Source organism: Cyclopterus lumpus, chromosome 19 (assembly GCF_009769545.1).
Source record: "Cyclopterus lumpus isolate fCycLum1 chromosome 19, fCycLum1.pri, whole genome shotgun sequence".
NCBI lineage: Eukaryota > Metazoa > Chordata > Actinopteri > Perciformes > Cyclopteridae > Cyclopterus > Cyclopterus lumpus.
Window position 1 is genome coordinate 4,422,148 of NC_046984.1, and position 15,870 is coordinate 4,438,017.

At 42.0% G+C, this 15,870-nt stretch overlaps 1 protein-coding gene across 1 annotated transcript in view; it reads right to left on the reverse strand.

The window, feature by feature from the left end:
* Nucleotides 1-15,870, reverse strand: part of cacna1g (calcium channel, voltage-dependent, T type, alpha 1G subunit) — a 188,604-nt gene that overhangs the window by 40,034 nt on the left and 132,700 nt on the right. The window contains 4 exon segments of the mRNA XM_034558363.1: nt 2,666-2,850; nt 5,732-5,800; nt 8,799-8,913; nt 15,274-15,374. Coding sequence (XP_034414254.1) covers nt 2,666-2,850; nt 5,732-5,800; nt 8,799-8,913; nt 15,274-15,374 — 470 coding nt within the window.

A 15,870-nucleotide genomic window follows, 5' to 3' on the forward strand; every position in this document is an offset into this window, starting at 1 on the left:
TCCGCAGCCTCAGTGGAGGAGAGAGATAGGCAACCAGGCTCAGCTTATTCCTCTTTCTATTCCCGTCCTCTCCTGTTTCATCCTCGCTCACTCTCTGGCGGTCTTCATACAGCCTCCCTAATCTCCCTAAATTTTCCTCAAACTGAAGACAACACTCCAGAGATAAATGGTTGCCCTTTGCTTTTAAGGAAATTTTCCGACCCCCCTTAAAAGGTCCTCGAAATTGTAATTGCCTCATATTTTTTTCTATCTGACTTTAAAACCTCCCTAACTTGACACTGATGCGGCTTCGGCACCGCTGCCCTCTGGGGATTAAACGGAAGATTCAGCAGCGGGGAGAATCAGGTGCTCTTTTCAAGTGCTTAGGCAGTCATTGTGGCACAAGATCTAATTAGAAAGCCACTTGTTTGACAACAAGTGCACCCTTTAATGTCACATTAACGTGCCATTTACGAGTTCTTTATCTGCAGCAATCAGGCACCACAGTGGTAACCAAACTGCACTCTGAAGTATGTAGGCGTATGCTGTTTGAATCATCTGCTTATTCTTTTGCTGCTGCTCGATAGCATTTCAAAAGACCCTCCCGGCTCACTTGGAGGCTCGGCGTCTATGTTCACCTATCGGGGTGAAGTTATTATCATGACTCCCCACTTCCTGCTGATCTGGACTACGCGTTTCCTTGTGGGGTGCACCGAGCACAGAGCCGAGGTGCCTAACATCACATACTATTTATTTTCTACATTCACAAACAAAATCCATTACACATGAGTTGGTTGACTGACCTGCAGGAAGTATGTGTACGTCAAAACGTGAACCAGGAAGTGAGTCTGTAATATGGGCTGCCTTTGCCATTGTTGAAAGAAGTAATACAGTCTGGTTCGGACCACAGAGCCTCAGAGTTGTTGTATCATATTAGTGTACTTATTGAATATGTCCGCTCTGCACAACGGGATTGGTTGATGCTTCAATTTGCAATGCACAGTGTACCACATTGTCTATAGCATATTTATATATTTACACAGTGTGGATTTGTGGCCATACTGGTTGGCCTACAGACACAGACAGTCCTGCGCAATGAAGTCCTCTTTATCCTCACCCTCTGCCACTTTTCAGTCAGGTAAACACAAGTAGCAATCAGGAAATGGTGTCAAATGAGCCATGTAGCGTTGCTGCTACTACTTGTTGTAGCGCTTGGCTACTTGTTGGAGTGCTCTGCTACTTGTTTTAGCACTCTGCTGCTTGTTGTAGTGCTCTGCTGCTTGTTGTAGTGCTGCTAGTACTTGTACGCTGCTACTTGTTGTAGTGCTGCTAGTACTTGTACGCTGCTACTTGTTGTAGTGCTCTGCTACTTGTTTTAGCGCTCTGCTACTTGTTTTAGTGCTGCTAGTAGGCCTACTTGTACGCTGCTACTTGTTGTAGTGCTCTGCTGCTTGTTGTAGCGCTCTGCTACTTGTTGTAGCGCTCTGCTACTTGATGTAGCGCTCTGCTACTTGTTGTAGCGCTCTGCTACTTGTTGTAGCGCTCTGCTACTTGATGTAGCGCTCTGCTACTTGTTGTAGCGCTCTGCTACTTGTTGTAGCGCTCTGCTACTTGATGTAGCGCTCTGCTACTTGATGTAGTGCTCTGCTACTTGTTGTAGCGCTCTGCTACTTGATGTAGCGCTCTGCTACTTGTTGTAGCGCTCTGCTACTTGTTGTAGCGGTCTGCTACTTGATGTAGTGCTGCTGTTCGAAAAAACCTCATTGGGAAAGAAATGATGATGGTGTTTGGCTATATTCGGTACAGCCCCATTTCTGACCCAATTGATAGGCACATTCACTTTTTACAATACAAGGACTTGATGGTCTGATGTGTCACAGTATGAAGACAAATGAACAGCTTGAAGTGAGGGAGATAAAAGAAGTATCGGAAGAAAATCTCACTTTTGTGTCAAAGGTGAAAGCTATTGAAGCAAAGAGACAGGAACGATCAGCCGTGTTTAGTGGGTAAATTTGTCTGGGAGAAAATGAATATTTCATTTGTGTGCTCTTCCCGAGGACTGTGATGAATATTCAACGGGAGAGCGAAGCCTGGAGAGCTCCCCTCCAAGAGATGAGACAGAGAGCATGCATCTGTGAGCCGACGAGCGAGACGCACCACACAGACACACACACACACACACACACACACACACACACGCACACAATCGGCGTGAACACACAGTGAAAGCTAAGGGCAGAGGAATGCGCATACACACACACACACACGTGAGGACCTTGTCACCCCCCGCCCTCACACACACATATTTGGAGATTTTAAAGCTGTCCCCAAATTGGTGATTTTGCTCAAATAAACGTAACGTTGCAATTGTGTACACGCTGAAAATAATCCACATTAAGAATGGGCGCTTGACGAAATGCCTGCACACACACAAAAAACAAGAAACACACACACATACATATAAACACATCTCCCAAAAGCTCCAAAAGGTTGCACATGTTGGAGCTGAGAGAAGTTGGTTCCATCTCAAAACAAAACATCCACATCCGGCGCTGTTATCATACCATGACTCCGTGCGAATGGAGAGATCCAAAATGTGTGGTCGGTTAGTACCGGCCCTTTAATACCTACCACAAGGCACCTCCAGCTATACAAGTATTGTGAGGCGTCCCCTGCTGCCACTTACCGTAGTGGCCTCAGGGTCCTCAGCAGCCGCAACACTCTGAGCATGCCCAAGATCTTGGTCCCCGAGTTGGAGATGAGAGACACCAGGATGTCGATAACGGAGATCATCACCAGCATCCCATCCAGAATGTTCCAGCTGCTCCTCAGGTAAGACTTGTCCCCGAAACACCAGCCCAACCCCACGATCTGGGAAACAGAATGGGACGTATGAGGCGCGGTACGAATGAACGAGCAGAGTCCCAGCAGATAACAAGAATGGGGGTGTATTTGAAATAAAATATCAACTCCAAAAAGAACAGCATAAAAAGATACACCAATCAGTGAGTGATTCAATCTATTTTTGTGCGCGCGTTCGCATATCTGTTTGTTATCAAGCCATATTTTGGGCCAATGCTTAATGTCTTTTGAGCACGTCTTAATGACTTAGTGGAGCGATTGTTGCCAGCAAAAGTTGCGAAAGCTGCAAGCTTTTCCAAAACCTCATTTTTAATTCCATAGGTTGCACTCATCACTTATTCTGCCCATAAAGCAATTTGCATACCAGAAGTCTGGCTGACTTTTTTCTTTCTTTTTGTAACTCAAACTTACTAAATCAGGCCACGACAGCTATTTTTGCTTGATGCTTTTCTTAACATCTAATGTAACAGAAGAGATGAGAGGAAGAGGGAGACGGATAGAAGATGAATTTACATTAGATGATGCTAGTCAATGCAAAGCAGTATTTACTGTATGCGAGTGGGAATCATCAAAGGGGCTGATCACCACTCATGAATACAAGACAGATCTCCACGACAGTCCGGACAACTCTTCCCAATATGGTGCATTTCATTGTAATGAGGGTTATAATCCTCCTTGTTGTGCGCGTTCACTGAATGTCAGTGATTTTCATGAACATGTTCACACACATATTTATACATAATAAATATATATATATACATATATATATATATATATATATATATATATATATACACACACACATATATATACACACACACACACACTGTACATATATATATACATACACATATACACATATATATACATACATATACATACACATATATATACATATATATACACACATATATATACATATATATATACACATATATATACATACATATATATATATATACACATACATATATATACACATACATATATATACACATATACAGGACTGTCTCAGAAAATTAGAATATTGTGATAAAGTTCTTTATTTTCTGTAATGCAATTAAAAAAACAAAAATGTCATGCATTCTGGATTCATTACAAATCAACTGAAATATTGCAAGCCTTTTATTCTTTTAATATTGCTGATTATGGCTTACAGCTTAAGAAAACTCAAATATCCTATCTCTAAATATTAGAATATCATGAAAAAGTATACTAGTAGGGTATCCAACTAATCACTTGAATCGTCTAATTTACTTGAAACACCAGCAAGGGTTTCCTGAGCCTTGAAAAACACTCAGCTTGGTTCAGTAAACAAAATCACAAGTATGGGGAAGACTGCTGATCTGACTGCTGTCCAGAGGACCATCATTGACACCCTCCATCAGGAGGGTAAGACACAAAAAGACATTTCTCAAAGAGCAAGCTGTTCACAGAGTGCAGTGTCAAAGCACATCCACAAAAAGTCTGTTGGAAGGGGGAAATGTGGCAGGAAACGCTGCACAACCAAGAGAGATGACCGCAGCCTTATATATATATATGAACTTGGATTCTCATTTTGCTTTTAGTTGTGTGATTTTTTCTATTTATATTGGCCTACATATTTAATGTGCATTGTTGGAGGGAGCTAACGACTTCTTTGGTGTAGTCGTTGTGCATATGATAAGGAACATCAAAGAAATCAGACGTGCACACGTGATAAGAGTGCACAGTACCACGGGTGGAAAGGCAACAACATCTAGGAGTTTTGTCCTCTTTGGCGACACACATAACCAATAATTACACATGTGTTTTTGGATCTCTTTTGCCCTTTTTCCAGGTTATGCGGCAGCAAACACCCAGTTTGTGATACAGGAGTCGCTGTGGGGGGGTCGGAGTTCTCCACCTCCCACCGGACCCGGTGGCACCGACGACGAGCATTCAAAATAAGCAGCCAATTGGCTCGCTGACGGTCCCGTTTATTTATAAAGGGATTGAGACCTGTTCATAACTGGTTAAAAGTTGGTTACAGTAGCATAGCAGTATAGTATTCTTTTTCATATCAGAATCAGAATTGTTTATAGAATAAGTATAAATAATAAAAACAATAAACAATAATAGATAAATACTGTCAACAACAAACAGATAACAGTGCATTAATGAGATGTTCGGATGTTTCCTGTTGTTGCCGGTGTAGGTGAAGTTAGTTTGAACTATAGACTAATGTAATTGATAAGTCTAGTGGAGTTGGAGGAGTTGGACCCCATTCAAAAGGAACACAAAGTCAATCTTGGAAGTTGTAAACTGATTATTAGGGATCAATTTATAACTTTGCACCACACTTCAGGAGATAACTCCACACTGACACCACAAATAGAGACAGAGGCTTTGAATGAGTGACACCCGTGAACTCACTCCCACCTTCCTCCGCCTGCACAGACCTCCATGCAAAACCGGTGCATTTGAATACCGGCGAGACAATCCTCCGCTTAGCATTATGAAACAGCCCTGAAAGCATTTGTGTGTGTGTGCTTTTTCTCCTCCTCCCTCTTAACTCTGTTATCGTTTGTATTTTCGGGGCTTACAGTGCATGCGTCTATCAGGCAGACTCTGTATTTTCTCTGCAGCTTAGTGTCTGAGAGTCTGCCGCTGGATTCCTCCACCAACATGTGCACACTTGCGAGTGAACGCAGATGTTAAAACTTGTTTTCGTCCCAAAGCTCGAGACAAACGATGAGGTGTGGTACCAAATAATCCGGAGCCGCCAGCTCGCATTCTATGTTGTAAGTCGTCCCAGGGCATAGCGTACGCAAGAATTACCAGAACCTTTCACATCATTGGGAATTGGGATGCGGAAAGGAAGCCAAGAAGACTCCCAGAGTAAGATTTTACAAACTAATCTGTCTCTCACCTTTATAGCCATCTCAGCCACAAAGATCGCCGTGAAGATGTAGTTGGACAGCTTCAGGAAGATCCGCTCCTGCAGTGAAGAAGGGAGAGAGAGCTACTTGCTAAGAGTTCTAATGATTTCAAAATGCACATCTTTTGTTCCAAGCATGTTGTTCTCCCGAGTTCGTTCTTTGTCTGCTTCCAAATTGATCTGAATAATGTATGAGGAGGCTGTTTTCTTCGCACTATTTGAAAAAACATCTTTGTACAAACATCCCTGTTGCACTCGCTAACGATGGCTGGCAGGCAATTATAAAGTTTACTACTTATTAGTACTGCAGGGGAAATTTAAACAAGGCATCTAATCACTGGGCCTAAAATCCTAAAAGTTTCCTTTTGCCCTTGAAAAAAAAGACAATCTTCAGTTTTGCGTAGTGCAAATAAAACTTGTTACACGCGTTTCTTTCTGATGAAACAACTGACAAAACCCTTTTTGTTTTTCCGCCAGAGACAAACAATTGACAAAAGCTGTCAAGATGTCAAGGAAACTGATATTAAATTAATCAGTTTTGTGTCTTGTGTCCATGTTGTCTTGTGATTTCCTGTTTTATTGTGAAAGTCAACTCTCCTCTGGTTTCAAGCAACTTGTTCCTTCCCCTGTGTGTTTCCCCTCTGGTCTGATTGGCTGCCTCCTGATTGTTTCCACCTGTGCCTCACCCTGTGTATATATTGTCTGCGTCTCCCTTTGTCCTGGGCCAGTTAGTCTTGTCTTTTTGTGCCAGAGAACCAGCCATGTCACCAGGTCACGATTTTATGTTACTTTGTTCATGTAGATTTTCTGTTTGTATGTTTCCAGGTAATTAAAACTGAGATTTTTGTTGTCACTTTGCTTTGAGTCGTGCATTTGGGTTCTAGTCTTTGTTCAGTCACGACAAAAGCAAGTGCCGTCAGTTTGTATTGTGGGCGTGCACGTGACTAAATACCATCAGGATTGAGATATTAGATCTCCATCTATACGCACATCACCGTACACCATGCTTCCCTTTTTGCCTGAGGCAGCGTGGCTCTCTGTGTGTGTGTGTGTGTGTGTGTGTGTACACAGGGGAGGATGGGATCCTGTTTATTGAGCTAAACAAGGACTGAGAGAAAACAAGCAAGTGACAGAGAATGAGATCCCATCCTCCGAATGCTTATTTACCCTCCTTCCCCTCTGTCTGAGGAGACACAACCCCCCCCCCCAACCTGCCACTGACTGTCTATGTACTGGATGCTTGCGGATGTGTGCGTGTGAGCGGGCGAAGGTGGCTGCCTTTCCCACGGCCTCCGACTACACACACACACACACACACACACACACACACACACACACACAGCGTTTTTCTTTTCTGAGAAGTCTCTGGGAATGTCAGGCATGACATCATTCGGAATGCTGGCGTCGAGAGGGTTTATGGATTCCGGGCTTGACAGCAGCCGTTCCTGTCCTCTGTGAACGAGTTGTCATACTTTCATTCATTAGGAAGTATCTGGGGGGGGGGACAGAGCTGAAAATGTGAGCTAATTAACGATAGCTTTCTGCAGCAAACATTTTTAAATAATTCCCATTTCAGATATCTAGCGTGCAAAATTGTGTGCTTAAATATTGGCCAACAGAAATGAACAAATTGATGAATAAAAATCTGAACTTTTTTTCTTCTGTTTACTTAAATGTCGGCCAACTGAAAGGAGCTGACCAAAATGAAGCCCAGAATATACTGAAGTTTACTGTGCATTTTCCATACAGATACTTACATTATGGCCAACTTAAATTAACGAAGTGACTAGTAGAAAAAAAAAGACAGATTGAAAGATAACCAGCCAGTAACACCTCCCTCCTGCCAGCCTCTCTTTCCTCATCTCTAATGGTGGCGGTGTTATTCCTGCTTCCAATGCATTATGCAACCACAAACTTTCCTGTATTCCCGAGCAGCAGAAATCCACCCAATTCATCACGGTCCAATGTGGAGCGACATCTCTCCATCTTAATGTTTTTGTCTGGAGCCGGTAACTTGGACTCAGAAAACTTAAGGCTGATTGTGTTTTACACCGCTGATGCTGATATCATTCAATTTAGAAACTCTAGACGGTGATGTATTTTCTCCTAGCTCAATTAGGAATAATATATCATAATAGGTGGTATAATCATCCTTAATCGTTTCCACTGAGCAACAGGAAGACGGTATCCAGGCAACCTCCGGCACCAAAAGCAAAACGGCAATGGACTGCAAGCCAGACACACAGTGTGTGACATAACCGGCGTCGCATTAGCATCCGAGCGTGTGCAGAGGCGAGAGGCCAGAAAATCATCCCATCTCTATATGACGCGCGTGTGATCTCTCCGCCCTGATTAGGCTGATTAGACGTTGCTGCCCGTGGGATTTGGCGCCCATTTGTTAAACATCTCCGTTCCCTGGACATCAGCCACGCACAACGACCCGCGGATAATTGAATCAATTACGACGCCACTGTCTCCTCCGGGTTTCAGTCGCAAGACAAGCAGAACGGAGCGTTCCGGAGCGAGACCGAATCTGCAATTATAGGAACCATGGAACGCGTCGCTCGGCGAGGGAGAACAATAAATGAAAAAAGAGAAAAATCAACCGGTGGTAATTATCGTGTTCATGCACGGAGCCGACTGGGCTGTGTTGGGCTGCACGGAGCTGGAAGTGGGGAAGGACACAGCCAGAGTTGGATGTCTGTGTGTGCGTCGCTGAGAGGCGTTCAGCCAGCCCTCCTCTAGTTGAAGGCACGGCGCCTTAGCTGAGGAGGTGATAGTGTTGATGATGCACTGCAGTAGATGGGGGGGGGGGGGGGGGTATAGCACACATTGCCCACAGCTATTGGCTCACAGGAGTGGATCCCCGTTAGAACACAATCATTTTAAAGGAGACGGACACAAATTAACTCATGTGTTCTGTCTATTTTCTTTTTACACTTTCTATTATATTGTATTGCATCATTTACATAACTAAGAATGCTTTGAGAAGAAATAAGTCAACCTTTTTTTTGCTACGATAGTTGTTTCTAACAGTAGTGTATTGGAGACTCACGACGATGGTGATGTGAGGCCTCTCCATGGCGATGGTGATGCAGTTGAGGAAGATGATGATCAACACAATATGGTCAAACATCTTGTGGTTGATGATCCGGTTGCACACGATCCGAAACCTGACAACAAAAAACAACAACAACAAAAGACACAGAAATGTAAAACTTCAGTTCACACTGGATAATTTAAATTTGAAAAAGAAAAGGCGTTTGTACTTAAGAATATTTAACTAAGTAATGTATGTGAGAAAATGACATTAACATGGATGGTTACCATGTGTATCGTGCTGACAGGGCACAGAAAGGTGGCGGAGTTGCCTGTTATGGGAAGTCCAAATTTCCTACAGGATCGTAACTGGGACTGGCCTGTGTCTAATGATTTAAAATCTTTTTGTGATTATATCAATCTTACCCGGTTAATAAATTCACCAACTCGTCCGAATCTTAAGTGCTCTGAGAAGTCCACATTAATTGACTTGATTTTTACTAATGTTCCTCATAAATTCTCAGCTGTTGGTGTTTTCTGTAATGACCTGAGTGATCATTGTGTTGTTGCTGCAAACAGGAACACTAAGGTCCCTAAATTAAAACCACGTATCATTTATAAGAGGAATCTGAAACATTTTAATGAACAAGGGTTTTATCATGATGTTTCATTTTAATTGGAGGAGGATAGAGCTAGTCCCCAATGTGGAAACAGCCTGGTCTTTTTTTAATGATGCTTTTACACAAATCATTAATACACACGCCCCTTTCAGGAGATACAGAGTACAGGGACGTGATAATCCCTGGTTCTCCTCTGATCTAGCAGACCGTATTCATGAGCCAAACCTGGCCGCTGACTGGCTTGTGTTTGTTTAGGCAATTAAGAAACAAATGTTCCTCTTTTATCAGGAAAGCAAAATCTGAATACTATTTGTCTGTTACTGCGGAACATTTAAATGATCCGAGGAAATTTTGGAAAACTATAAAATCCGTCTCCGTGAGCAAGAACTCACAAGCTTTACCTGCTTTTATTGTGAAGGATTCTGTCGCTGTTCATGACAAATTGGAGATACTGAATTGTTTTAACAAACACGTCATATCTTTATATCTTCCAGCTCTATGTTTGACTCTTGTTGTCCAAGGTCTGTGAAACTTTGTACTGGTGTTCCAAAATATACTGGTCTTTTAATTTTACCACATTTCCTGTGCAGGAGGTTCATAAAGCCCGACAAGCCTAGATCAGAGGCAATCTTCAGGGCCTGACTGTATAGACCCTTACTTTTTGAAATTGGCTGCTGATTTTGTTGTAGAGCCACTTGCATATCTTTTTAAATCTGACAATAAAAAATAACCAAATACCATTGAAATGGAAATCTGCCTTTGTTCTCCCACTGTTGGTGGAAAGCCAGCAATTTAAAAATAACTATAGGCCAATATCTAATGTAGCTGTACTTTCTAAAATCCTGGAAGCTCTTTTAAACAAACAACTGAAGGAGTTCTTATACAACAATGCCATTTTATCAACCTATCAGTCAGGCTTCAGGAAAAAACATAGCACTACTACACTGAACGTGATAAATGACATTATTATTGCTCTTGACAAGAAGCAACATTTTGCGTCGCTGTTTATTGATCGGTCTAAAGCATTTGACACAGTTGACCATGTTTTAAGGCTGAGGCTCCTCATCTCAGGGCTCTCGGAACAAGCGGTCGCTTGGTTCACGAGCTACCTTGAGAATAGGTCTGAGGGTCTATCCTCTGATATTGCAACCGTCTGTAAAGGTGTGCCACAAGGTTCTGTATTAGGTCCACTTTTATTTACTATTTATATAAATAATCTGGACCAAAATGTGGTGGACGCTAACTGTCACTTTTATGCTGATGACACTGAACTCTTGTTCTTGTTTTAAATACAGATAAGACAAAACTTATGTTGTTTTCAACACAGGACACAGAATACCCCTTCGGTGGTCACTCTTGAAGGAAGTGAAATACATGTGGTTGACTCTTATAAATATCTGGGTATTTTGATTGATGACTCCCTCACTTTTAAGCCACATGTGCAGTACCTGGCGAAAAAGTGAGTTATACTCTCGGGTAGGATGGCCTGCTTTGGCCACCCGTAGGCACTGTCATTGGTATACCTTCATTCATAAGGCAATCGTTGTTCTATTCCCAAACTACCTGTGTGTCTTCATCATAAAGAAAAGTTTGGGACAATACTCTTTGCGTTCTCAGGACTTCCTGATGCTCACGGAAATGGGAAAAACTCATCCTTGAATATGTTGCAGAATAATTTAAAACTCAAAGAACTGATACAACATACTGCTTTTAAATATAAAATGAAAGAAATGGAGGCAGGTTCCAAAAATGTAAATGTTTCCTAAATTAACTGTCACTATCGCTTAACTTTTAGTTTCTTTTAACTTGTCTTGTTCTGTGTTTCTTCTGTTGCTGCCTGTCTTGGCCAGGTCACCCTCGAAAAAAAAGACTCACCTGGTTAAATAAAGGTTTAAATAAATAAAATATTATATTGAAAAAAAGATTTGTATTTGTCTTAACAAATATCTGGAGGGGATCTTAAAGTAAAAGTAGCGATACTGCATCATAAAAAGAAATACCATACTATTACACGTAAAGGCCCTTCATAGAAAATGTCAAATTTTTTCCCACGTTGACTAATGGGGCCAACAATTAATAAAATTGGTCCGGCATCGAGCGAGAGCTCTACAATCGGAAGTCTCTAGACGGGCTGCAGTGTTTGTTTTGTTCTGTTTTTCTTTGCTCCCCCGCCCCCCCCCCCCCCCGAGGTTGAAATACAATACTTTTTTTCTTTGCACACAAAGGGCTTATCTCTCATAGTTTATTTACAAATTTGTTTGAATTCATGTTCACATCTCCTCGGCCAAAAGCGTGGCATATCGAGATGCCCACTCCACAGCACGACTGTTACCCAGGTGTGCCTCGGGCTCGTCACTCTTTGGTTTCATCTAGAGTGCGTTCATCAGCCACCGATTCATGGAATCCGGTGTGACTGGTCTGCAGCTCGTCCCCGGGTATGTTCTATAAAACCTGGGATAATGTTACATACTGTACAAGGACATTTACTGAAACACTGCGCACACTTAATCAATGAAAGACTCCATTAAAGGGTCTCATTAAAAAGTCTCACATATAATGAACTGCTGTAGAATCAGGAGTCATTAATTATGACTGACCTCCGTTACCAGACATGAGTAGGTTCCCTGGTTTTTTTTTAGCTGACGATAACAGAGAAGGAAGAAAGAGGGGAACGCTTTCTACACATGGCACATGAAGTTCAAGGGATTAAGCTGTGCAGCAAATCCGCTTTGATGGCTCACATCGGCGTACGGCGGGGGGCCATATTGTGGGGCTCAGATCTGGATTTTTTTTTTTCTGGGCTTTATTTGGCCATGCATAAACCATTGTGTCAACACTTGCTGAGTCTGTGTGCATTCTGGTGATCAGTATGCATACTGTATGCAGACTGGGACGAGCTAATTCAAAGTATCTTTGATATCTGCTTGTCCGAGCCTTGGCGCTAAAGAATTCATAAGCAGAAGGGAGGGAGCCCACATGGAAAAACACACGCCTCTGATGCCAGTTCCTCCTTTGAAGGCCGCCTGGGAACTTTTAAAGCTCAAAAGGCCTCCAAGACCCCCAAGACTTACAAACACACACACCAAAAAGCACAGGAAAAAAATGCCATCACACGCTCAAGCAAAAATAGCCCTTTCTGTTAGACTTGGGATCTTGATAAATGGATGTTTATATGAAATAATTCTTTTTTTTGTTGTTGCTTCAATGGTATATAATTACCTTTTTAGTTTTGCTTCTAAATGACAGTTGACATTAACTTTTGGTTATTACGGGGAACTTTCATATTGTGTTGAATTTGGCGGCCCCTGCCGACAAAAGCGGTAGTGTTTCCGAGCACCAGGGGCCCTTCAGACCAGTTGTTCTCAACCTTTTTTCAGTGATGGACTGCTGGGAAATATTAACCAGCGCAAAGCATTTTTGCTTTAAAAAAAAAAAAGATGTAATACAAAGAGCTGTGCCATCGGTGTCTAATTTAATATAGAATATATAAAATTCAGTTTATGAACTTACACCTCTATCTCATTGAATATTAATATAGAATATCTAAAATTCTATATTATTCTATAAAATCTAAATATCTAAATTCTATATTCTATAAAATTCAGTTTATGAACTTACACCTTTATCTCACCTTTATCCCAGTTAAATGATTTTTGAATTGATGTTGATGTCTTACGTACCCCCTGGAGTGCCTTCACGTACCCCGATTTGAGAACCACTGCTACAGCCAATCTTCTCGCTGACGGTCGCATTGAGACCGTTTCATAACCTGTTAAAAGTTCCATGTAGTAACTTAAAACATTGATTTCTAGTTAGTTTCATAAATTTCTAAATGTCACTTGGCGTGTCCAGATACTGCTCTCGTGCCATTATGTACCTTTTGACACTTTTCTTTCAATATGTTTGCTGATTCTGAAAATGTACCCTGGGAGGTGCTGTCTTTGCACCTCCCAGTGACATTAGCAGAGCAGGGGTGTACACAGGTTCCTGCTCTCACCTACGGATTTCTTCTCCCCCCCCAAACACCAAAGGACGAGCACACGCTTGTGTATTGGTAACGGTCTTTATTTCATGCAGACTGTCCCTCTGCTCTTCTCCCCTGTCCTCCATCCCTCTCCAACTCATATAGCAGAGCCACTCAGGCCGTGATCCCCTGCAGCCGAGGCACCTGTTCCCTGAACCACTCCCCCAAACCCCTCCGCAGCTGAGCCTAACCACGCCCCAGCCACCACAAGGGGGTAGTGCGACAAGTGCTCTTGGAGCAGCGAGAGTTCTTCTTCTGCGCATTCCAAACAAACCAGAGACACAAACCGCACCACTTCCTGTGTGATGGCTTTCCACCAAAGAGCCGACAGATGGCGAGAACATTTAATGTGCTCTTCAGCTATCGGCTGCACCGCGGTCGTGTTCTGCCATTTGCGAGAGTAAAGAAAAAAAATAATACTATTTATTATTTTTGCTAATTACAATTTTGGTAGGGTACCTACACCGTTTTCTTTTTTAATCAATTTAATTAGTCAATTGAATTCATCTTTAATACTTTCTCTGGTGCTGCCGCGTCAGATTAATTTGGAATTTTTATGACACTGGTGGTGGATAACATTAAGTTCCTATTCACTATATTTATGTGTGAATGTGGAGGGGGGACTTGTTATTTGATGTTTGATTAGCATGTTGAAGCAGGCTGGGGCCAGCGTGTTGCTCCGTGTGGCCTTCGCGGCCACAGCCTCTAAATAGACAGCACAGACACACAGATCAAAGCCCCAGAAGGGGAGGAGGAGAGAGGGAAGAGGGGGCGAAGGAGGGTGGGGAAGCGATGGATTCAGCACCGGGCTGAGATAACATGCAGCACTCGGTAGGAGAAGCTCCGTTCCTCCCTCTGCTCCTCACTCACCCCTGACATGGCAGAAATGTGCAGATAAAAGAGACTTCTGAAGGGAGATTGTGGGATGGGAATGTTGCTTGTCAGGGGATAAAAATAAATGCCGTGCACACATTGCAGTAGAAAAAAAAACCTCTCTGTCAATACAGTCAGCATTATGTGTAAATGACTCTGAAAATGTTCCGTTAATATGGTGACTATTTCCCGCAAGTGCCTTTGCATGTTTTGGGTCCTTTTATTTGGAATCCATTAGTTGATGGTGTACTGAAGGAGAAGGTGTTCATGAGTATATTTCTGAAGTACATAATTCACTCTATGAACTGCTAAGCAGCTAGCTGGAACAGGAACAAGGTACTTTGTGTTTTATTTGAGCTTTGACGACATGTTTAGTGACTTTATTTTTCATTAATTTGTCAAATGTATTGTAATAAGATGTTAATGCTAGATCTTAGCTATATGTGCCCTTTATGAAAGAGAAAATGTTATTAATGTATATATGAATGTCATCTAATTAACACTCGTACACTCGTAAGAGCTCATTTCTGTTTTATTTGTTCCACAGCTCTCTCTGATTTCTGGAAATTAATGGAAAAAGAGAAACTCTTAAATTTATGTTCGTCAATAAGGCTCATGGTTGAACATGAATAAAAGCAATTCTGGAAACATCAGTACACTTCACTATTGTCCGGCTGGGGTCCGCTACATTATGGGATGTCAGTCAAATGCAATGAGAAAAATCCTCTTCTTGTCAAGTCGTCGGCTCAGTCTTTTCCTGAACATAATTTTTTTTTTTTTTTCATTTCACTTCATTCTAAAATACACAATCAATTGTATCCCAACGGTTGCAGGTCATCAGTGTTTTCGTTTTGGGGTGCTGTGTTCCCACAACTTCCGTGAACACAAAAAAAAAAAGGCCCATATCGAAGAAAAAGAAGTTGTGAGAAGTGCAGAGATGCAGAGTCATGGACACGAGCGAAAGGTGTGAATACTACCTGGACTCTGGAGGGAAGAGGTAAAGTGACCAGGTGTCCCTCTGTCGACACCACTCGGGCTGCGTCTTCTCCAGCCAGTGGAACACTCTGGAAAAACGACCCTGGAGAAAAAGGTCCGCCTACAACATCAATATACAGTGAACTTGATATATTTGCAGATGATCTTTTAATATATTTAAAGGTCTAATATTACTTTGTCGCTTCCCAGTGACGGTCCTTATGTATTCTGATGGCACGGTAAAGCAGTGAACATTTTCTCTAAATACAGCGCACAGTCTAACTGATATAGAGTTATTTAGTTTTAGACAGGCCTTTTTAAAGGTGACTAAATGTGTTTTTCTATTTTAGGACAGAACTGAAGCCGTTATATATTTTCCTTCAAAGCCACTAAAATCCACTATCAAGAATGTGAATTTGACAACCCAGAACTTGGAAGCATACATACAACCTTAAAAGAAATAAGCATTTCAGTTGACTCAGCGTATTTGAGTCCCTTCGTTTTATATCTCCTGTCAAGGTGAATATCCTGATCACGAAAACACTGCACTTCTTTGCCACTTTCTACACTAATTCCCCAACCTTTAAGTCTCAGCTCTC